Genomic DNA, 17,696 nt, shown 5'->3' with positions numbered 1-17,696 from the left:
AACTTATGATGTCCAGTTCAGTTCAGCACAGCACAGTCATGTATTTTATCAGCTTGCCAAGCTGCAGGAGCGCATAGTTTCATCTCAACAGGAACAGCACTATTATTAATCAATTAAAATTATTTAAAAAATTAAAGATACAAAAAATATAAGTTTTTTTCCATAAGCCCCTTTCCGGCATTTTGTTTGTTTTTAAATCTTATTTATTACAGTTTCAAGGACAGGAGTACAAACATTTCTATGCCCCTATAATAATGGTTAAAAAATATAACATTTGAGTAGAATTTATACTTGTTGGTATTGCGTACATTTTATTTCCTTAACGATAGAAGAGTCCTCTGTCAAATCACCTTTTTGGGGTTAACACGGTAGCTTCATTAAAGAAGTTGATTTATTTAGAAAAATGTTTATTTATTTTACATTTACATTGCTCAAGCCAATTAAATAAAACACAAATATAAGCATACAAGAACCAATATCGGACACTTACGAAGACAGAGACGTAAAAAAAAGGTATTAAAGAACCGTTTTATTACTCTAAACCCAACTGAGCTTGATGTCCCTCTTAAAAAAAAAAATAAAACCACTTCAACTTCTACTAATCAATGTAGGCTTCCAATTATAAAAATCAATTTTAAATTTCTCTCTAACAATTTGCTGTCCATACTCCTTTAATTCGCAACCTGCCCAATTAAGCTGATATTCTTCTATTAGAAGCTCATGTAACCGCGGGAGGTGGAACGACGCCTAGCACACAGATATGATACTAATACCACCAAAATTAATGCAGCTAAAGCAATTCCAACGGCAATGGGAACCACATCCGAAGTTTCCGAGCTATCGCAATCGTGTCCAACTGAAAAACCAGTGTCGTTAGCCCTACGGAAAGCCTCCACCTGGACGTGACGGACGCTGATCCAACCAATTAACGGCTCAGCATCGAGTGTCTCAGTCATATTCATCTTCTGAACACGCGTGCAGTGATACGACATCTTATCTGGTGTCTTAAACTCTCCGGAGCTCCTGGTAATAAGCTGAACTGTTTGATTTTCTAAAATTGGGGATTATTGGACACGTCTCTGTCTACTATTTAATATATATTCTTACCCTTTGCATCCGGAAAATCCTCGGACAGCAAAGTCAAATGAATTTGGATGGAGGAAAGCACAGTTGTGTCATTAATTTTATCAAAATACATTAGTAATGATTGTTTTGATGTTTCTGGTCCCCAAATCAGATGAATAAACTGAGTAGTATGGCTTTCACATTCTGCATCTTCAACAGATGCGTTGCTGGGGATGTTGTATAGACCGGTGGTAAAGTTTCCCTCTAAAGATAAAAGTCTACGTTAGTCGGATATTCTTATACAAAGATATACAAATTTTTTAGTTATTTCTTAATAAACTCTGTAGAAACACGAAATTATATGAAGATAGAAGTATAATTGCTTATTTCAGTACAAATAATAATTAATTAAAAGCGTTTGCCCGTAAGGATAGATGGACAATCGATTCCAGCTTTCAAATTTCAAAAATTTGATTTTACCGAACCCAGCTTCTCTGTGCTCGATTCGGGAACGCTTACTTCTACCTGTTATAATAATAATAATAATCTAGTATACCTTTTCACTCTACGAGTAACTTATAAATTTTACAATTTTCTATTTACATTTATGCAGCTATATGAGAGTCGAGAGATTTTTATAAAATAGAATTCGTATTTCAAAACTACAAATTGTTATATTTTAATTTTGTCTACTTTTAAAAGAGGATCAATAAATTGTCGCCTGATACAGCACGTACTTATTTTTATACTTGCAATGGAAAGACTTTGCTTTAAGTCTGAGAGACTAGTTTGTGTTGAATTGTATACATGGCCGGTTATTTAGTTATATTTTACAATGTAGAACTTGTGTAAGTCTTGATACACCATCGGATTTAAAATAAAACCAAGAGAGAATGCTCTTATATAAGTTTTAATACACCATCAGATTGAAACTAAAAACAAGAGAGACTGCTCAAGTTTCCCGACTATCAGATACCCCTTACTGAGCTAGTGTGAATGCGAACGCAAAATTTCATCATTTTTCTGGGACATCGATAGATATTGGGGAATGAAATGAGAAAAAAATTAAAAATTGTTCCAAATTGTGGGCGTGACCGGTTCGGCAGCTTTAGGGCATTAGAGTGGGCGTGGCAAACAGTTTTTTGGCAAATCGATAGCAATTTACACGACTAACAAAATTATAAACATTTTTCAAAAATGTGGGCGCGACAGTTTTGAGCAGTTTTACAGCGTTAGAGTTGGCGTGGCAAAAAGTTTTTTTGCAAATCGATAGAAATTTACAAGACTAATAAAAATGTGACAAAATATCAAAAGTGTGGGCGTGGCAGTTTTGTGTGGTTTATGGGCGTGGCAACATGGGTCAACAAACTTGCGCTCCGTCTTTGTCTCTACAATCTCTTTGTTGAATCTCAACCATCTAGCTTTTATAGTTCCTGAGATCTCGACGTTCATACGGACCTCAGACTGATATGTATGTATATAATTATAAAAAAATATAATTTATATATTATTATATAATAATTATAATTATATTATTATATAATAATTATAATTATATAATTATATACATATATATAAAATAATACATCCTATTACATTTTGAATTATTAACCGGCTTATTGCCAGCTGCTTTCGCAACTCATATCTCCCTACGAAACAATACCTGGGTCTTTTTCAAAAGATACATGCAGGATTTCCAGACAACCTAACTTGCATACGGGCTCTTATGCAAGTTACTAAGTCACTGGAATTAGGGGACCTGCATGAGAGGTATGCATCGGAATATATCCGTCTGCAAAGCCAGCAGAAGGAACATCAGAGCGAGCATCGAAACCAGCATCAGCGATTCCCTTCAGCGGCAAGGTTTAGCAACCGCTTGCCATGTAAGATCGTACCTTTTACTCTGTTCCAGTGATTATTTTAATTTTATCCTATAGCTATCAGACAGTCAAATGAAGAACACTTGAAAGGTGGTGAGCATATTAATAGCGTAGCTCCTACCCACAGCCCCTACACGTCCAGTAAAGTTGTGGCACACCGCTGCGAATTTTGTATCCTATTATACTTTATATCATTACAGTTCTGCAGTTTGATCCTTTGGGACCTCCCGCAGAACGTCCCAAAACTGGACGACCACTACAAAGCACAGACGATGTTGATGACGACGCGGAAATGAATGCCGAAATCTTATTGCCTATTTGAAGAAATCCTATTATATTTATAGACAAGTCTGCAATTGGTGCACTTTTCCAATATGCATATACATAAGTTAATCGTTTACATTTTGGATAATTCGATTTTAGGTTTAACGTTGTTTGATAAGCGTAAACTGATAAAATGAAAAAATTTCTGAATAAACAAAAAAATGCTATGGCCGAGTACCCCGACTAGCAGATACCCGTTAATAATAAATAACATATACTAAATTACTAAATAACAAATACTACTACAGATAGCGTATGCCAATGTATTTTGTCTAAAAGGGAACTATATTCTTTTTACGATAATAAAACAAAAGAGAATGCTGTAGTCGACTTCCTCGACAATTAGATACCCGTTACTCAGCTGGTAGAAATGCGACATTTCATCATTTTCTGGGTTATGGGTTAGTGCGCGTAAGTATGCGTGGCAAAAATTTGTTTGGCAAATAGATAGGCAAAAAGCTTTTTGGCAAATTGATAGAAATTTACAAGATTAATAAAACGGTGAAGAAATATCAATACATTTTTCAGGAGTGTGGAAGTGGCAATTTTGTGCGGTTTGTCGGCGCTAGAGTGGCCGTGGCAACATGGCTCAAACTTGCGCTCCGTATATGTCTCTAGAATATGTATGCTGTATCTCAACCTCCTAGCTTTTAAAGTTCTCATATATTCTGATCAAGAATGTAAATACTTTATATGTTCTGAAACGCTTCCTTCTGCCTGTACCATACTTTTCAACGAATATAGTATACCCCTTTACTCTAAGAGTAACGGGTATAACATTCGAAAGATTTCTAAAAAGTGTGTGCAGTTTGTAGGCGCGCGGAGTGGTCGTGCCCTATAAATGTGTTTGATATTTTGATAGAAATTGGCAAGGCAAATTATAAAATAAAAAAGTAAACATTTTGTAATATTTTTTAACTTTTAATCTTTTATAAGTCCCGAGAATTTAAAGTTCACACAGGTGGACAGAAGGACATGGCAAGAACAACTTGGCTAGATAAAGAATATATATACTTCCTAGTAGGCGTGGCAAGTTTAGGAGACAAGCATGCACTTCAACCTTTTACCTTCTACCTCCTATCTTGTACTCCAAGAGAAATGAGAATTCTCGTTTCTGACAGTTCAAAAGATCATCCCGCAACTTGTCGGAGAGATTTTACTAGAAAAAAATGCTGCCCAATTGACAGCATTGCAACTGACAACGCACAAAGATAATTCAAATGCACTTACCTAAAAAACCTATCTGCTGCTAATTCTTTACTATATCAACTCTAATTTAAATGTCATTTTACTCTACCCTACAGCTTATAGGTACTGTTAAAGATTTATTATTTAATTACAAACATAATGTATATTTCAGTTAGCCAACCTAGAAATGCGTTAACACCAGTTACATAAAATCGGATCGCTAAAAAACAATGCGTCAGGAATGATCGACGCCGGCATAGTGGAATTTGGCTCGCACTACATAATATTAGCAAGCGAACGGTTTGAAGGAGCTCTGCAACTTCAGAATGATTATGAACTAGCCGAGGAACGTTTCGAGTTGCTAAAGGAACAACTTATGATGTCCAGTTCAGTTCAGCACAGCACAGTCATGTATTTTATCAGCTTGCCAAGCTGCAGGAGCGCATAGTTTCATCTCAACAGGAACAGCACTATTATTAATCAATTAAAATTATTTAAAAAATTAAAGATACAAAAAATATAAGTTTTTTTCCATAAGCCCCTTTCCGGCATTTTGTTTGTTTTTAAATCTTATTTATTACAGTTTCAAGGACAGGAGTACAAACATTTCTATGCCCCTATAATAATGGTTAAAAAATATAACATTTGAGTAGAATTTATACTTGTTGGTATTGCGTACATTTTATTTCCTTAACGATAGAAGAGTCCTCTGTCAAATCACCTTTTTGGGGTTAACACGGTAGCTTCATTAAAGAAGTTGATTTATTTAGAAAAATGTTTATTTATTTTACATTTACATTGCTCAAGCCAATTAAATAAAACACAAATATAAGCATACAAGAACCAATATCGGACACTTACGAAGACAGAGACGTAAAAAAAAGGTATTAAAGAACCGTTTTATTACTCTAAACCCAACTGAGCTTGATGTCCCTCTTAAAAAAAAAAATAAAACCACTTCAACTTCTACTAATCAATGTAGGCTTCCAATTATAAAAATCAATTTTAAATTTCTCTCTAACAATTTGCTGTCCATACTCCTTTAATTCGCAACCTGCCCAATTAAGCTGATATTCTTCTATTAGAAGCTCATGTAACCGCGGGAGGTGGAACGACGCCTAGCACACAGATATGATACTAATACCACCAAAATTAATGCAGCTAAAGCAATTCCAACGGCAATGGGAACCACATCCGAAGTTTCCGAGCTATCGCAATCGTGTCCAACTGAAAAACCAGTGTCGTTAGCCCTACGGAAAGCCTCCACCTGGACGTGACGGACGCTGATCCAACCAATTAACGGCTCAGCATCGAGTGTCTCAGTCATATTCATCTTCTGAACACGCGTGCAGTGATACGACATCTTATCTGGTGTCTTAAACTCTCCGGAGCTCCTGGTAATAAGCTGAACTGTTTGATTTTCTAAAATTGGGGATTATTGGACACGTCTCTGTCTACTATTTAATATATATTCTTACCCTTTGCATCCGGAAAATCCTCGGACAGCAAAGTCAAATGAATTTGGATGGAGGAAAGCACAGTTGTGTCATTAATTTTATCAAAATACATTAGTAATGATTGTTTTGATGTTTCTGGTCCCCAAATCAGATGAATAAACTGAGTAGTATGGCTTTCACATTCTGCATCTTCAACAGATGCGTTGCTGGGGATGTTGTATAGACCGGTGGTAAAGTTTCCCTCTAAAGATAAAAGTCTACGTTAGTCGGATATTCTTATACAAAGATATACAAATTTTTTAGTTATTTCTTAATAAACTCTGTAGAAACACGAAATTATATGAAGATAGAAGTATAATTGCTTATTTCAGTACAAATAATAATTAATTAAAAGCGTTTGCCCGTAAGGATAGATGGACAATCGATTCCAGCTTTCAAATTTCAAAAATTTGATTTTACCGAACCCAGCTTCTCTGTGCTCGATTCGGGAACGCTTACTTCTACCTGTTATAATAATAATAATAATCTAGTATACCTTTTCACTCTACGAGTAACTTATAAATTTTACAATTTTCTATTTACATTTATGCAGCTATATGAGAGTCGAGAGATTTTTATAAAATAGAATTCGTATTTCAAAACTACAAATTGTTATATTTTAATTTTGTCTACTTTTAAAAGAGGATCAATAAATTGTCGCCTGATACAGCACGTACTTATTTTTATACTTGCAATGGAAAGACTTTGCTTTAAGTCTGAGAGACTAGTTTGTGTTGAATTGTATACATGGCCGGTTATTTAGTTATATTTTACAATGTAGAACTTGTGTAAGTCTTGATACACCATCGGATTTAAAATAAAACCAAGAGAGAATGCTCTTATATAAGTTTTAATACACCATCAGATTGAAACTAAAAACAAGAGAGACTGCTCAAGTTTCCCGACTATCAGATACCCCTTACTGAGCTAGTGTGAATGCGAACGCAAAATTTCATCATTTTTCTGGGACATCGATAGATATTGGGGAATGAAATGAGAAAAAAATTAAAAATTGTTCCAAATTGTGGGCGTGACCGGTTCGGCAGCTTTAGGGCATTAGAGTGGGCGTGGCAAACAGTTTTTTGGCAAATCGATAGCAATTTACACGACTAACAAAATTATAAACATTTTTCAAAAATGTGGGCGCGACAGTTTTGAGCAGTTTTACAGCGTTAGAGTTGGCGTGGCAAAAAGTTTTTTTGCAAATCGATAGAAATTTACAAGACTAATAAAAATGTGACAAAATATCAAAAGTGTGGGCGTGGCAGTTTTGTGTGGTTTATGGGCGTGGCAACATGGGTCAACAAACTTGCGCTCCGTCTTTGTCTCTACAATCTCTTTGTTGAATCTCAACCATCTAGCTTTTATAGTTCCTGAGATCTCGACGTTCATACGGACCTCAGACTGATATGTATGTATATAATTATAAAAAAATATAATTTATATATTATTATATAATAATTATAATTATATTATTATATAATAATTATAATTATATAATTATATACATATATATAAAATAATACATCCTATTACATTTTGAATTATTAACCGGCTTCTGGTCGTATTTCTGTCGATTGAATTGTCTGCGTCCTTTCATGGCTAAATTCTTACGCGACATTTTGTCAGTTTGTGATTAATCATTATTAAGCAATTCAAAAAAATATAACATAAAGCTAACGGAAACAAAGTACCGTTAGGACGGTCAAAAGGTCACATAAAAAAGCGTTATTAGTTAATTGTTTAAGGACTTTTGTGGTGGTTATTTATGTTTCTTGTAGTTCTAAGGAAAAGCAAATGGAATTGTGTTTGTTTCTTTTTGTAATATTGTTAAGGTAAATAAGAGCAACAACTTACTACCATTTTTTTCTTACGGTAATGCATAAACAAATATTATTTTTTGATTTTTAGTATAAATCAGCTGGTGTATGAAGGCCTATGTATGTATGTAGCCCACTGTAAGTGCAAGGAGCAAGGATTAGCCAATGGCCGTGTAACGATATTATTCAAATATACAAAGTATCCTCAATGTTTCGAAAGGAAATGAAAAGGAAGAAATTCAAGGGTTATATTATTTCACCGGAAATTAAAAGCTACTTTACCAAAAATTCTAGCACTACAACTAATATATGTATAATCTTCATCAGGAACACTAGTTCATTAGATTCAGTCCTTGACCTTCTGTCGCTATGTTAATATAATACTTCTTACTTGACACAGTGCTATGAAAGGTTTAAACTCCAATTCATAATAAAGGTTTGGGGAACTCCAAAATTAACATTTTTGTTATAAGAAAATATCAATAAAATTTTTTCGTTAAACAGATATAAACTACAGAAACACCCATTTTGAAAATCCACATTGTTTTTCGGGAAAACAGCTTTTAATGACTAAATTTCCTACGCGATTAGTATATAAATTCCCCAATTCAGATCAACTGACCCTAATGCTCGATTTAATTCACAACTTTTCGAAAAGCCCGCAGAGTGAGCGGTAAAACAGAGCTAATATTATTATTAGAATCGCATTTTAAAATGCTATTTTTTGTTTTAAAATAGTTATTTGACTTAACGAATCAATAACTTTTAAGATTCAATATTGTAAAGTCTGTTAAAATTATTTTTCAGATTTCCGAAGTCTTTATGTATAACACAATTAGGTTTATATTCATTATCCCAAATATATATTTATCAAGATTTAACTGTAATACAATGTTTATGCGGACAACTTCCAGACCTAATATTAGGTATCGAACAACAAAGGAAAATAATTATTTCTCGAAAATCTTCTGATGTCGAATAAAACAAGAGAGTATGCTATAGTCGAGTTCGCCGACTATCAGATACACGTTACTCAGCTAGTGTGAATGCGAACGCGAACCTTCATAATTTTTCTGAAATATCGATAGATATTGGAGAATAAAATAGAGGAAACATTTAAAAATTGTTCAAAAGTGTGGGCGTGACCGGTTTGGCGGCTTTAGAGCGTTATAGTCGTGGCAAAAAGTTTTTTTGCAAACCGATAGAAATTTCCAAGACTAATACTCTGTATGCTGAATCTCAATATTCTAGATTTTATAGTTTCTGAGATCTCGACGTTTATATGGACAGACGGACAAATTCGTTGAAAATTATGTAACAGGAGGAAGGAAGCGTTTCACCCACGCCCACGCTTTTATATGTTTTGATTTTTTTTTTCGTTTTATGGTTTGCCTTGGCAATTTCTAACGGTATACCAAAACAATTCATTCACGCCAACAAAACGCCCAAAACAGTCTCGGGTACACTTTTGAACAATTTTCAAATTTTTTTTTTTCCAAATTTTTTTTGCCAATATCTATCGATATTCCAGAAATCCACTAGTTTTGCAAAATGTTTTCATAATTTTATTAATCGTGTAATTTTCTATCGATTTGCCAAAAAACTTGTTGCCACTCTCACTCTAATAATGGCCTAAAGCCGCCAACACTTTTGAAAAATTTTTATATCTATCTATCGACATCCCAGAAAAATTATGAAACTAACTAACACTAGTTGAGTAACGGGTATCTAATAGTAGGGGAACTCAACTATATCATTCTCTCTTGTTTTACCTCGTAAAGAGGTATTTTTGTTTGACATCAGTTCTTAAAGAGATCGTAGCGTGGGATTTTAACAAATAAAGTTTCATTCGACGCGCATTTTTATAATTTTCTTTTTACGGAATATAACCCTCCAAAATAGACATTTTTTAAATGTTTAATTAAAAGGCTATAATCCTACGTTACCCTTGGATTACTGTATCACTCATTATTATCTGTAAACTTGATTATCATTTCTATATGTACATATACAGCCTTCTACAGTGATGTATGCATATGTGTTGTAAACGATTGTAATTCTAATTAAAAAAAGATCCTAATTTTAACTTTTATATAATAAAAATATATATTATATACATACATATATCCTTATCCTTACATACATCTTCTTTCAAACTGAACTGAAATACTTGTCTTATCTATGTCAATGCGTTCATTAAAATGTTAAAATTATGACACGAGTTTATATAAAATCTAATATTGCCCATACCTCGCCAATGCCGTAATTTGATTGCAATCTAAACATGGACTTATTTCCTTACCCCTAGCCTCATAGGTAAAATTAAGTTGTGCCGCCATTTGAAGCATAATACAAGAGGTATTCCAAGCCCCTACGGATGGTTGCGGATATGTTTGAGGGGCAGGGGTCGTGCTTATCACTGGTGCGGTGGTCGTTGGTGATTCCGTTGAAGGTGTGGTGGATCTCGTTGGAGTTATTGTAGAAGTGGATCTGGTTGTGATTGGTTTCTCAGTTGTTGTCGAAGATGTTGAGGGGCTGCTGGTCAGTGAGTTTGCTTGTTCCAGAAAGAAATCACTAACATTTATACCGACTCTCGGCAAGCTAATAAGCTTTTGAGAGAACACTAAAAGAAGAATTGTTAAAAATATTTAAGGTGTTCTTTATAAAATCGGCATTTTCTTTAAATTGGCGTTAAAAGAATTATTTATTAGAGATTCAAATTGTTGTGACCTTAAAATGTACATATTTGGTACATAGTTGGCTTTGATTGTATTTCCTTTGTTCTCTTATCAAGAAACTACCCTTTGTTTACAAATTATTTCCATTTTCAGTGGGTTAAAGAGATCCTATGAAATTTACTTTGTGCCGTAACATATGGTCAGATATTTATAAAAACCAAAAATTTATAAGTTATAAATCGAATTTTAAATTCGGGCTGGTAATAGAAATATTTTACAAGATAAGATTAGTAAGAACACACTACAAATTATACATTAAAAATTATTTTCTGATTTAATCATTTATCATTTATCCTTCTTTCTATTGCTATGCCGAATCATTTTCTCACACACACCATCAAAAAAAAGTTTCAAATTGTTTAATTTAATATGTCTGCCCACATAGTACATATGCCCAGTCCAAGTAATTTTTTTGTTATTCGCCTATCATTTTCCTCGTACAAATACTAGCTGAGTAACGGATATCTGATAGTCAGAGAACCGACTATTATTATTTTATCACATACTGTTTGTCATATTGTCATATATTATTTTTTATGTACTATGTGCACAAATGTCTAACTTTGTTAAAGAACAAATGACCCAAAATCTTGTTATATGAATTGACAGATAGTAACAAAAAAAAAGGAAGCTATATGGTGTTTACAAATTTAATGTGACATGCGGATTTATATTCCCATGCATATAAATATTTAAAGTGGATAAAATATCCGCAAGAGATGAACAGAATATGTGAATTGCCACAGCAGATAAGCGAAGGCGGTAAAAATGGATGGTGTCCGGGGTTAACAAACGTCAGCAACACCATTTTTCTCGAAGAGTTTTGAACGGATAGCCAGATCACTGAAATAGGTTTAAAACCCCTGATCACCGAAGGCAAAACTCTAAATTCACCCGTTTAAGTTTTATTACGCAGATACGACACTAACGCATATGGCTACGTGAACGCCACCGGAAAAATAAATTATGTGCGATGAACAAACGACATACATATATAAATAATCTGCGATGGATAAGCACATTGAACAAAGGCCTCCAGTTCGACGCAGTTCATTGCTGTTAAAAAAAGGGTTGTAATATGCTTACTCACCTGTGTTGCTCAGTAATAATAACATTATTAGTAATGCCGAGCAGGTCAACAATTTGTTGGCGAACATATTGGATGGCAATAGGACTTAAGTTGTGATGCAGTTTTTCTATACGTTTATCCACTCACTGACATACTATATACTCTTTCGTATCTACTGAGCTAGTTTTTATAATGACCTTCTTCATCAATAGTGTGACCGAATTTCTAAATGAAAATAAAGTTAGCCCATATGGAACCGTTATAATAGTATATGCCCACTATAGCAAGTTTCCTTTCGATATATATTGAAACTTATAATTATAATTTACCAAAACATATATTCTTAAATACATAATATAATACAATTAAAACATTTTCTTATCAAACATTTCATTTCTGATCAGTCGGAAGAATTGCATATATAACATGTTATAATGTTATCACAGGTCTATGCAGTAACAATAACACAGTGGAAATATTTATAAATTAATTTCCATATCTTGATTTCATTGACTTAAAATAAAAATTTTAGGTTTAATGTCCCCCCAGAATAACATTAAATATCAAAATATTAATATATCGTATTTTAGACACTTAAGTACAAATAATATATCGATAGAAGTATTATATGGATATAAATATTTTATCTATATAAATATTAATATTTATTTGGCATACAAAAACATATAATATTGTAATATTGTCAAAAATGATTTATTTCTTCGATTTATGTAATTTTTGGTTTGTAGTGGTAATCAGCAGCCCTTGTCATGTTTGATTTTGTGGATTGAGAACCTAAGTGTAATTTTATTTCGTCTATTTTCCTTTCTAAGGACTAAAGTGTCTGGTTGTACGTCTATAGGGTCTGTTCGGGTTTCATTTAATTTCAGGGTTCTCTTGACAACGTCATTTGAAAGTTTTTCGGTAACGAGAGGGTACAATTTTTCGCGGAATTCATTAAATTTCGCAAGTAGTCATGTTCACTATTGAACTTGGTTGCTTGATTGAATATATGGGTACGTCCATTAAAAAGTTCAAAGGGGGTATGTTTAGTCGCAGAATGAATAGCATTATAATATGCACTTAAAGCTTCGGACATTATCTCGTCATGTTCGCATTTGAGTTTCTGTTGTTTCCTGGCGTCAAGTATTATTTTATAAATTTCAGTTAGTGTCGAGTGGAGCCGTTCAACGGGGGAATTACTAGAAGATTCTTGAAAGGATGTTACGTGCAGGTCAATGTTAAATTGAGTGCAGAACTTGTTGAACATATCGCTAGCGAATTCTGCTCCCTGATCATAGATTAGCTTTTTAGGAATACCAAATTGGGGAATGAAATGTTTTAACTACATTAATACAATGCCTTTTAGCTATAGCAGCCGTGTCTAAATATGTGTTTAGACATGATAAGTAGGCAAACTATAAATATGTTTTATTTATGGGCTGCAATAAACATGTCACTGGACAACATAAGTGGCAACTACAGATAAGTACGATTGCAGTGGCCTATTGCATAAGTGTCAAGAGATATGACCACGCGGGAGGTGATTAGCGCGGTCATATTCCTCAAACATAGATTTAAGAATAAAACTAAGCTGCATTTACAAACGCAGACTGCGGCGTCTTACACGCGCTGCATTATATAATTAGATGATAGAAACCTATGTAAGAATGAATAAAAGGCGAAGTCCTCGCAGTAGCGAGTCAGTTAGATTTAAACACCCGAATTGAACTCATTAAGTGTACGCACAAATTTATAGTGTGAACATTTTGGTCCTTCCACGCCTTAAGGTAATAGAATTATAAGGTGAAACATTGTGTTCTTGCTTTTCCTTGGCTGATCAATCAGCTCTGAGTCGAGGCACACCTGGGTCAACTGGTCCTCCCTCAAAGTTCAGCGTCCCTTGCCACGACACTTTTACTGCTAGTTTTACTGGACGTTATCATCAAGAACAAATAAAAAATATTTATTATTGTAATAACCTCTTCTTCAATTTAATAAATGGTGGGCTAGCAATAAAAATAAGATTATTTTGATTCATTCTCTGGCAGAATTACTATTTTTACGTATGATTGAAGACATTAATATAATAATAATAGAATATGAATTTTGTTCTTATTATTTGTTTTTATTTTATAAATAGTCGGAAACAGAAAATTTTTTCTTATTGAATCTAGTTTGTGGTCCTGAAAAGGACCGATTATAGAGTACGCTAGCGCTTTAGCTGCAAGTTGATGCCGTGTCAGCTTAAGCACGCTCGCCGCAAATGCGTCGCGCTAACTGGATGTCTTTGGGCATAGTGGTGACACGCTTGGCAGGAATGGCACACAAGTTGGTATCTTTGAAGAGACCAACTAGGTAGGCTTCGCTAGCTTCCTGCAGTCCGTCTTAAAGTCCTGAGCGATTTCACGCACCAGACGCTGGAAAGGCAGCTTGCGGATTAGAAGCTCGGTGGTCTTTTGGTAGCGACGGATTTCACGCAAGGGCACTGTTCCAGGGCGATAGCGATGGGTCTTCTTAACACCTCCAGTGGCTGGAGCACTCTTGCGAGCGGCCTTTGTAGCCAGTTGTTTGCGTGGTGCTTTTCCACCAGTCGATTTGCGTGCAGTTTGCTTGGTACGAGCCAATTGGGTTTCACAAAATTTCACGTTCACTACTTCACGTTTAAAAACACAATAAACGATCAGAGCACACCGAACACGCCAAGAGGAAGACTGTTACAGCCATGGATGTTTTCTACGCTCTGAAGACGCAAGGCCGCACCCTCTACGGATTTGGCGGTTAAAAAACTGTAAATTCTGTACCCCTATTAAGCAATCGGTCCTTTTCAAGACCACTATTTAGTTTTTAAAAGGAGGAATATTTTCAAAAAGTATTTAATTTTATCACGCTAAGGAATACAAGCAATAAGCACAAAAAAGTCACAGTGATTGTTTTCCCAAGATGTTGTCGGCAATATCTGTGAAATTGATGCAAGACCAAGGAGAGCTGCAGAACAAAATACTGCAAGCCATCAAGGAAAAGGCATCTATATCAGCAATAGATGTATTGGTAGGCCGATTTACTACTAACAACAATGCGCTGGTAATATTGGGAGTTGGCGATCATCAATATTTTAATGATAAAATATTTATGAAAACTATGGATGCTATCAAGGTCTACAAGGAGTCACTATTAAAGGTAGAGACACTTGAAGAAATAAATATACCAAGCGTATCAAAATTATCTGATACCGCATCAGCTCGGAGCTCCAGTCCAGTTGATAATCTGGTTCAACTTGTGGGTAGAAGAGCGGACAGGGTGAGACAACAGATGAGCCTAATCTACGAAACCCTAGATAGTTCAAGTAAGATTGAACTAGTTGTTCAAGTTACGGGGTGTGGACTGTCACCCGCTCTCCGCTCCCTCTTACGCTCCCAACTCCCAACTCCCTCTCACGCTCTCCCGCTCTTCACCACAGAGTCTCCGAGGAGTCTCCGCTGCGCTTGGGAGAACCCAACTCATTAGAATAAGCTTTAGTGTGTAAAACTAACCACGATCAATAAAACATACGCCCGGTCGCGCCCGCGCTATTTCTACAAGTCTTCAAGTGTTTTTTCGAGTGTTCTATTTTCAGCAAACTAGGAATTTTCCAGGACCAGCAAACCCCACCATCCTAACATTTTGGTCCTTCGAAGACGGATATCCTGGATTTTTCAAGTTTTTCCACCAGCGACCAACTTATAAGATAAGTACGTAACTTCCATCCCCTTTAATTGCCGGTCTGCAGCAAAAGGATCGAAAATCCAATTTCGTTCAATTTGCTGAGATTTATTGTCAAATCAAACGGATTTATCCGACAAAAGGCAATTAAAGGAAAGTACTTATCCATTCTCACGGGCGCCACGACAGCAAACAGCTCTTTTCTACGCATACAGTGATAGCATACAACTGTATGTGTGCACACGTATGCTCATGTATTGTAATTTTGACAAAATATGCCCTTGACCTTAGAAGTTCGTTGACTGTAAATCTATATTATTTTTTATCAATTGGCACCATGCGAAAAATTCTTGTTTTGCATTGCCTCAACGTTATTATTATTTAAATAAAGCTTAGAAATAGTAATAGACGAATCTACGTACATCACAAAATAAATTTCGAAAATGACTTTATATTAGAATACTTGTCATTAGGCGATTCAGCTTGCGGCGTGAGAAAAATTAATAAGGCAATGATTGTTGAGTGCTTGTGTCCGCACTTCGTGCCTGACGATATGACTTTTGCAACGAACTGTTTTCATATTTTTATTTATTTTATTAATTTTTATTTTCTACTACGTATTATTATTTTTTATGAAATATTATTATGAAATATTATTATTTTTATTATTTATTAATAAAATTATTATTTTTATTATTTATTAATAAAATTATTATTTTTTTATGAAATTACGCAGAGCTCCTCGATTTTTTTATCTTTTCGCATATAATCGAGTTTATATAAAATATATAGTTTTATAAATAATAATTAAATAATTGGCGACTGAAAACTGGACGCAAAATATAAAAAAAAAAACAATAGTTTTAAAAATAACTTAATTGGGGAACATGGAAATGTTTTAATGTTATACATTAAAATATTTCAAGTCGACTCGAGCCAAATTAATATAGGACCCCATTACAATTCTAATGGCCTCCCCGTGGTGTTCCCTGGGTACCGAATATTACATATATTACAAATAATTAATTAATATAACATAATATAAATAAAATAAGAATAAAATATAAATATGTAAACGGTAGCTAATTCGAGCGGCGATTTTAACAAACGAATATAAAAAACTTTAATATGAAAATATTTCATCATATTGCTACGAAATTGGCCACAACTCCAAATATGTAAATTCGTTTCTTCGATCAGAATTGATTTCGGCCCGAAAATCGTCTTCTAGCACAACACGCACACATATACGCGTTCTCGTCTCTTGTTTTTACTCACACAAGCAAGCAAATTCTATTTTTACATTTCTTACGCTCTCAGCGTGAGCGAGCGGAAAGAGAGCAAATTTGGCCTTCACAAAAAAAGTGGCTGCATAGTGCCAAACGAATGTATGGCCGTTACGCATCTTGTTATTCTAGTGTCTTTGCTCTGGCCATTCCAAGTAAAATATTAATTAAATATTTACCCGCCATTTACCCATATACATTGCATGCATTACATCTCCATATAAATACATATACGCATACATCGCCATATACATACATATACGCATACATCTCCAAATACATTACACATATACGACATAAATTGCGCAGATTATCTGCATTCCCTTTAACCAAAGTGTACCAAAGCTTACATTGCCTGTTTCCCAAGTGCCGACGCGGAAAAGACGTATAACCAAAGTTTACCTAAGTTTTGATTGTTTCCCGTCGGTAAATCCATACCACAAATAAAATTTATTCCAAGTGCCGACGCGGAAAAGGCGTTTTATTTTCCATCAATATTTTTCCGTAAATTTCCAAATTAATTTCCGAACAATAAATAAATTGTAAATTAAATTAAACATTTTCAATATTTATTAAATTATTTTTTTAAATTTTTTTTGAAAATGTTCAAAAAAATAATCATCCATAAATAAATAATACGGCCAAATACAAGTCGTTCACCCGACAAATATTTTCTTTTCGTATTGCTTGGATATTAGTTTGTGGTTGTTTTAGAAGTATTTACAACGCGGAGAAAAGACTTCAATTCCAGTCATTCCATTTTCTCCGTTTCCAGTTGTAAATAAAAGAATAAAATTTTCTTCCTTCTAATAAACATTTTATATCACCGTGTTCCAAATTCCAAGGGTTCCAACCATAAATAAGGTGAACCCAATTACCGTAAATCACAGGTCATTTATACAATTCGCTGTTCACTCCGAGTCACCGTCCGATCAGTCTAAACTACGACGTTTCCACTTCGTAAATTTTACACCACTTAAATTATTAAGTGCAGTCTGAGGAATCTGTCTACTTTTTCAAAAGTTTGACCGGGCTCCAAAACAGCTTCCCTCACATTTCATTTCGGTTTCTGACCGCTTAAGCGAATTTGAGGCTCAGATCAACACTCCGGAATCCGCAGCTCCAACC

At 34.5% G+C, this 17,696-nt stretch overlaps 3 protein-coding genes across 6 annotated transcripts; 1 reads left to right on the top strand and 2 right to left on the bottom strand.

Annotated features, from left to right (window-relative positions):
• Positions 1-180: 180 nt before the first annotated feature.
• LOC116800459 (lysosome-associated membrane glycoprotein 1-like) lies at positions 181-1,348 on the bottom strand (the record flags this gene model as incomplete). The annotated part of the gene is made up of 2 exons (XM_032715577.1): positions 181-1,051; positions 1,108-1,348. Coding segments are annotated over 2 exons (582 nt in total), but the record flags the coding sequence as incomplete, so codon positions are not given.
• Positions 1,349-2,650: 1,302 nt separating this feature from the next.
• On the top strand, positions 2,651-3,347 carry LOC116801007. 3 transcript variants are annotated; one of them, XM_032718120.1, is made up of 3 exons: positions 2,651-2,948; positions 3,003-3,035; positions 3,146-3,347. In XM_032718120.1, exons 1-3 carry the CDS (start codon positions 2,792-2,794, stop codon positions 3,265-3,267), a joined length of 312 nt encoding a protein of 103 aa, XP_032574011.1. In that variant the 5' UTR covers positions 2,651-2,791; the 3' UTR covers positions 3,268-3,347. The 3 variants fall into 3 exon arrangements, with proteins under 3 accessions (XP_032574011.1, XP_032574005.1, XP_032574006.1); XM_032718114.1 differs by having other exon boundaries at positions 2,652-2,948; positions 3,003-3,086; XM_032718115.1 differs by having other exon boundaries at positions 2,654-2,948; positions 3,003-3,038.
• A 1,661-nt stretch (positions 3,348-5,008) lies between these two features.
• On the bottom strand, positions 5,009-11,799 carry LOC6619342 (lysosome-associated membrane glycoprotein 1). 2 transcript variants are annotated; one of them, XM_002043481.2, is made up of 4 exons: positions 11,602-11,799; positions 10,076-10,396; positions 5,936-6,157; positions 5,009-5,879 (listed from the first exon to the last, which is right to left on the bottom strand). In XM_002043481.2, exons 1-4 carry the CDS (start codon positions 11,666-11,668, stop codon positions 5,539-5,541), a joined length of 951 nt encoding a protein of 316 aa, XP_002043517.2. In that variant the 5' UTR covers positions 11,669-11,799; the 3' UTR covers positions 5,009-5,538. The 2 variants fall into 2 exon arrangements, with proteins under 2 accessions (XP_002043517.2, XP_032573992.1); XM_032718101.1 differs by lacking the exon at positions 10,076-10,396 and having other exon boundaries at positions 11,602-11,772.
• Between the last annotated feature and the right edge of the window lie 5,897 nt (positions 11,800-17,696).

This window comes from Drosophila sechellia, chromosome 2L (assembly GCF_004382195.2).
Source record: "Drosophila sechellia strain sech25 chromosome 2L, ASM438219v1, whole genome shotgun sequence".
Taxonomy (NCBI): domain Eukaryota; kingdom Metazoa; phylum Arthropoda; class Insecta; order Diptera; family Drosophilidae; genus Drosophila; species Drosophila sechellia.
Note: the sequence above shows the minus strand (reverse complement) of the source record. Positions and strands in the feature narration are given on the sequence as shown.